Consider the following 6540-nt stretch of genomic DNA (forward strand, 5'->3'; position numbering starts at 1 on the left):
TTCTAAAATAAAATTAAAATACTTATAGCTTTTATAATTTCTTTTTTTATTATTTTAAGTGGAAGAGTAATATACTAATAGCTAGATAATTCTGTAAATCTCGGTTGAACCAAATTTTTGTTAGTAGGCAGTTAGTATTATGTAGAATCTCTAAGAAGACTGTTATCTTGAACAGGTGATCAGATGTTTAGATTTTGCCAATATATAGCCACTTCTTCTACATACCATATATGTAGTTCTAGTATTCCCGAAGTTAATCAAAGTTTCGGTCTTTTTTATATTTAAGAGGAATATCGTTTCTTTGTATAGGTTCTTTTTATATTTATGACATATGACATAAAATATCATGACATTATGTGAAGAAACTATGAAAACTATTCACTTTTGACATAATTGAAGAACTCAACTATTCATATGATGGAGTTAACAATTTTTTAAGAAATGTTATAATTAAAGAGACTGCATCAGACTCTAATAAAAAGTTAAATCCAAATCTAAAGAAATGGTTCAGATGAAAGAGATTTATAATAAGGGAGTACCGAAGAAATGACAGAGTGATTTACTTTGAGGTTGGGCAAATTAATTATAAAAATGGTTTTATATTGTGAATCACATCCAAAGAAAGCGGAAACGGTACCATTTAGAATGTAGGTGGTATAATTTATATTATGTATAGTTAATAGAAGAAAACTACTAATAACGTTCGGTATGTAGACTTGAACTCATTAGATATATTTGACAGATTTAGCAAAGTAATTATAAGTATTTCTTATAATCAAACCGGAGAAGTGGTAAAACCTTAACATAACAGAACACCCAAAAAATGAAAAAGTAATTTATTTTGAAGGGCTGGATAAATTATATCGCCTTCAAAACATTAGAGAGAATTTTTGTGTCAAATGCATTGAAATGAAAGACGAGTATATTGAGAAATAAATATGAATTAATAAAATAACAAAAAATAAATTGTTACATCTTTCTAAATATTTATTGATTAGCAATCGCACTATTCTCTATAAAAGTTATAACCTAAACCTAACCTAAAATTATAGGTTAGGTTTAACAGTTATTTAAAAGTAAACGATAAGATCTTTACATGTTATATCATGTAAAGTTTTGTATGTTATTAATATAAACACTATTATAGTTCTTATCAATCCAGAGTGAAAAATCTATAAAAACCGATCATGAATGGTTCCGTGACTTTATTTCACTTTTACTCGATTGCTGTAAAACGTTTAATATGATTACTCTAAAAACATGTTATTTGTTAATAACAATTTGTAAGTTTTAATTATTAAGAAATTAAAAAAAAACCTACTAAGTATTTATTTAATTAAATAGCTTCCTTAGGTTTTGCTGATGTCTTGAAATATTATTTATACACCAGGGATACTGTAGATCATCCAGAGGAATTATTTCTCAATGATGAAAACTCAGTCAGACGTTCAAAGTTCGATTCGAACTTACAAACCAAGTAAGTACAGTTTTAACATTTCACACACATAAATTTGTATAAAAAATATATTTTTAATTTAGAATAGTAATACATGGATGGTTTAATAATTATAAAGACGAACCAAATCCTAACGTTCGAAATGCGTATTTTCCTAAAGGAAAGTATAATATAATAGCGGTTGACTGGGGACGTTATGCCAAAAATGCTTACCCTGTATCATACCCTCACGTACCGGCACTAAGTCAAATTTTAGCGGATTTCTTAGAGTTTCTTCATAAAAAATTTCGCTTGGATTATAATAAAACAGTGTTAATTGGACATAGTGTGGGCGCACATATCGCAGGCTTGTGTGGTAAATTAATTAAGAGTGATAAACTAGCAGCAATAGTGGGATTAGATCCGGCAAATTTATTTTTTGAAAATCAACCACCGACAAAACGTTTGGCAGCTACTGATGCACGTTATGTACTAACAGTACACACGGGTACCGACACATATGGTTTTTTAAATCCAATTGGAAAAGCATCATTTTATCCAAATTGGGGCTCAAAGCAGCCAGGATGTGGTGTAGAAGCTATGGGGTTCTGTTCACATTCACGAAGTGTTAAATTCTATGAAAGAGCCGTTAAAGGAAATTTATTAGTACCAATATACAGGTGCGAGAGTTTCAATGAAATTAAGAAGAGAAAAGGATGCAAAACACGTACAAATATAACTCTGGGAGGTCCTTTAGAAACTGAACAAACACAGGGTATATTTTATTTCAAAACAAATGAAACAACTCGATATTTAAATTAAAAAATTAATAATAACAATTTGTGAAATTTAATTTTGAGTTTTGATTTTTCAATGGTCTTAGATTTATTTGGTACTACTTACATTAAGACCGAAAAGTTTTCGGAAATTCTCATTTAAAATTCGCGCGCTGTATATTTTTCGATATTTTAAGTTTATGTAGTTTGGCAGCTGTAACGACACTTTTGGTGACGTTCAAAAATTTTTAGTTTTTTGCTGGGGTATCCTCAGCCGTCGTCCAGAGTCGTGACAATATATTTATAATTTTGCCGAGACGTGGGTTTTAGAAGAAAACAGAACGTGATTTATATGTATAAATTATATATATAACTTTATTATTTCATAAACTTATGATTAACAAAGTTTAATTAAAATTCATTGGAAACATTTCTAATAATAAATAAAAAAAAATTATGTTGATGCCAAAATTTCCCACTTCTCCATATATTCCTTGTTAAAAGAATCTTAGCAAAACCCGTGTGACTTCTTAAGCCCCTCTTCTGTTGTTAAAAAAATAAACAAAACGTTTCCTCCGTGCTGTAAAAAACTATTTGACCGAATAAGCCAGGTTAAAAAAAAAATAAACATATAAGACAGGAAAGGAATTTTACACTATGTTTGACTCAAAGAGCCAGATTTGTGGCACAATGTGCCAGATGACCAATAGGCCAGTGTACTTGTTTCAGGAAAAGTAAAATTCCAAGTTTGGTAAAATTTACCAGAAGGCCCAATGAGCCAGAGTACTTGCTCTTTCACTTGTCGCAAACCAAGTCCCTGATTATATAAAATGTACCTCCTTTTATATCGAGCATACCGGAGCTTTTTGGTGTAGCGTACCGGTATTCTTTGCTGTACTTGACTTCGCCGTGAAGTTGAACTTTGTGTTCTACTGTTTTCTCACTTCTTCTGCTTCGCCGTGATTTTTTTAGTACTTTTACTACGCGCCGTGTTTATTTATTTCGTGTGTTATTCCTTTTTAGTTTATATTATATTAAATATTATTATATTAAAAATAAAGTGTTTTAATACTACAAAACAAGGTATTAAATATGCATATATATTCTGTGAATTTAATATTATCTAAATGTGAACAGAAAAGAAATATTAAAAGAAATAAAATTGATGTTGGCGTGCTTAGTTTTGTTTTGTTGTGTTTTGTTTATAAAAATAAAATTGTACAAACATGAGTGTTAAATTGTTTTGTGTATTATTTTATTTATATATATTTCAAATAGACCTTTGTTCAATAATTAAACGTGTTTTCTGTGATAAGAGTTACATTGTTTTGTGTTTTGTTTTATTTCTATATACTTGTAGAAAAATAGACATTTGTTTAAAATTTACACATGTTTCGCCGATAATTGTTCATTGTTGTTGCGTTTATAAGTGTTCCATTCATAAAAGTTTTAACCAAACGTTGATTTTGTTTTTCGTATATTTTTAGAATTTGCACATTTCATGTAGCGATGCCCGCGGCACATTGGCATCGAGGATCACAGGTAATGTCCATGATATTTCAAATAAATATTTTAATTCAATTTTATATTTTCCAGTTAAGTCGCCTTCAGTGATTTTCATGTGAGTTGTTAGATATATTATGTGTAGTGGTGGCGGTTATTTAACACACAGACTGTGTTTTTCTCTGCTTCTTGTTTTATGTAGCACAGAAATTTACTTTGTAAATTTGTGTCGTTACATTTCCCTCCTTCTTCAGAACAGAAATTAAACTAAAACTTTATTTTAATGATACGTTGATGACCCCTCTTCGGCTAATTTGCACTTGATATTTCTAATTTTCCATTTATCCCTTATTTTCCATATGATACATGCTAATACTTGTGTTACTAATATTCCTTTTAGAACGAGGCTCGATTTCTCTTTCTAATCTTTGGACACTTGAAAATTTTGTAATACTCATCTTGGTTGCTGACCTGATGATGGTCATCCTTTCGTTTAAATGTACCTAGACGTTGTACGAAAATCTCTGGTTTGTTTCCTTTTGTGCTTGGTTGACTGACATTCAATTCCTCTTGTGGTGACCATGTTTCTTGTTGACTGTCATGCTTGACTTTATCCTTTGCTTGAGTTCCTTGGCTTGGTAGTTCCGTGTTAAGTTTACTATCTGAAACATTGATAACTAATGGACCTAATGAATTTGTAAGTTGTACATGACGATTATCCGATACTGGCTGTATTATAGTAGAATTCCTCTGTAGCGATGTAGTTGATGACGAAGATGATGGTTGACCAGATTGGTGATTATCTCTTGGTGGTGCTCCTCGTGGTGACTGTGGCTGATTAACCGAAGATGGCGGCTGTGGCTCAAGTTCTTTTGGTTGTAACGATGATTTGAAATTACCTTGCGAATGATTATGTGACGTTTGCGATGATGATTTAAAATTACCTTGTGAATGCCCCTGTGGCGTTTGCGATGATGATTTAAAATTACCTTGTGAATGCCCCTGTGGCTTTTGCGATGATGATTTAAAATTACCTTGTGAATGCTCCTGTGGCGTTTGCGATGATGATTCTGAACTTGTAGAAGTTGGTAGTACTGGATGATTGACATGTGATGACTCCGGTACTATCATTAAACGTTGTGGCAGTGCTGGACGTGATGATAAGTCATGCTCTTCGATTTGATGCTTTTGCTCTCGTGGTTGCGTATTCTGATTGTAGTTAACTAGTGACTGTTGTGCATATGCTTGTTGATAACCTACTTCTGGACTTTCCCTATGAGACGTTGAACTCTGTGGAGGAGTTACGATGCATTTATGAACTGCCTCCTTGTGTGGTTTTTCCTGTAATGGTACTAAGTGTGATTGTGAATTACTTTGGTGTGGCATATTTAGTGTTGGTAGTATATTTGTTATTGGCCTACTAATTGCTGTTGCTTGTTTTGCGACTGGTGGAATCGGTTGCTGGTTACTCCTCAGTTGGATATGATGATTCGATTTAATGCTTTGATTTTGGACCATACTTTCTTGCATCAGTTTTGGGTGACTAGATTCTAATTTGACGGGTAAAGATGATTGGGTGGTTGTCATTCCGCCTGGCGTGACAACCCCCAAAGCGTTTCCCGATGGCCTCTGATGATTTCTGTATGTTGGATTTTCCCTGCAGCACTCGATCGTTCGACGGCCTATAGTACCACAAATCCAGCAAAAAAGTCTCCTAGGCTTGGTGCATTCTCGTGCAAAATGATTTCTTTCCCCACATCTATGACAAACATTACGCACGTCCACCTTTTCGATCTGTGTTCTGTTAACGGCAATCGGTGGTGTCCAATCAGGAGTGCATTGGCGTTCTCTACTACTTAGTTGTGCAAGACGTTCGAATTCTCCTGCTAGTTTGATTAATTCTTCCAAGGAGCTAAATTCACGTGGTTTGATCTGGAGCTGATACTCTGGTCTACTATTACGGTAAATCCGACTTAACTGTTGTCCCCTGGTTAACTCAGCATATCGCATCAATTCTTGTAGTGCCAGGGCATAGTCTTGGAATGACTCCGTCTTCTTCTGGTATTTGTTCCGAATTGTGTCTTCTAATTGCTCTAAATAATTAGAAGGCAAGAAAAACTCTCGAACATCCTGAACAAAACTTGACCAGTGTGTCCACTTCCGATTGTTATTCCGGAACCACATTAGGGCTTTTCCTTTCAGTATTTCTGGCATAAGTCTTGGCAGAATGTCTCGGGGAATGTTATAAGTTTCGGAGAGTGTTTCCAAATTTTCCAAAAATGGTAATGGACTTATTTCACCATTAAAATGTACCTCCCAATTACGCACTTGATTGGCGATTCGCGCTATGTCTTCAAATTTGCTAGTCATCATGGTTGGCTCTGAAATGTGTATTTTTGGCGTGTCGATTTCGATGCCTGGAGGTTTGGGTGAGAGACTGCGATCGTATTTAGTTTCCATGTCCATAATTATATCTAGTAATTTTTCCGTGTACTCCTCAGTTGCTAGATGATCACGTACACGTTTCCGTAGTTCCTCAACGGTTCCTGATGTACTGATCTTAATTTCTTCTAGAATTAGAACCAAATCCTCTTTACGCGCTATCGAAATCCATGCCGTCTTGACCATGTTACCTCGTGTACCGTCTAATGACTCTTTGCGTTAAACGTTTGTACACTTATTCGTCCTGTTCCTAGTTCGTTCTTTTCTAAAACACGGTCCCTGTTCAACGTTCGTTCTTTTCTAAAACAACGTCCCTGCTCGGGCGCCAATTGTAACGACACTTTTGGTGACGTTCAAAAATTTTTAGTTTTTTGCTGGGGTATC

General features: G+C 33.9%; 1 protein-coding gene across 1 annotated transcript; it reads left to right on the plus strand.

The window, feature by feature from the left end:
- Positions 1–1243: 1243 nt before the first annotated feature.
- LOC119666614 (phospholipase A1-like) lies at positions 1244–2318 on the plus strand. The gene is made up of 4 exons (XM_038075895.1): positions 1244–1283; positions 1345–1477; positions 1540–2210; positions 2296–2318. Exons 1-4 carry the CDS (start codon positions 1244–1246, stop codon positions 2316–2318), a joined length of 867 nt encoding a protein of 288 aa, XP_037931823.1.
- The last annotated feature ends 4222 nt before the right edge of the window (positions 2319–6540 follow it).

The sequence above is a fragment of the Teleopsis dalmanni genome, chromosome 1, assembly GCF_002237135.1.
Source record: "Teleopsis dalmanni isolate 2A chromosome 1, ASM223713v2, whole genome shotgun sequence".
Lineage (NCBI taxonomy): Eukaryota > Metazoa > Arthropoda > Insecta > Diptera > Diopsidae > Teleopsis > Teleopsis dalmanni.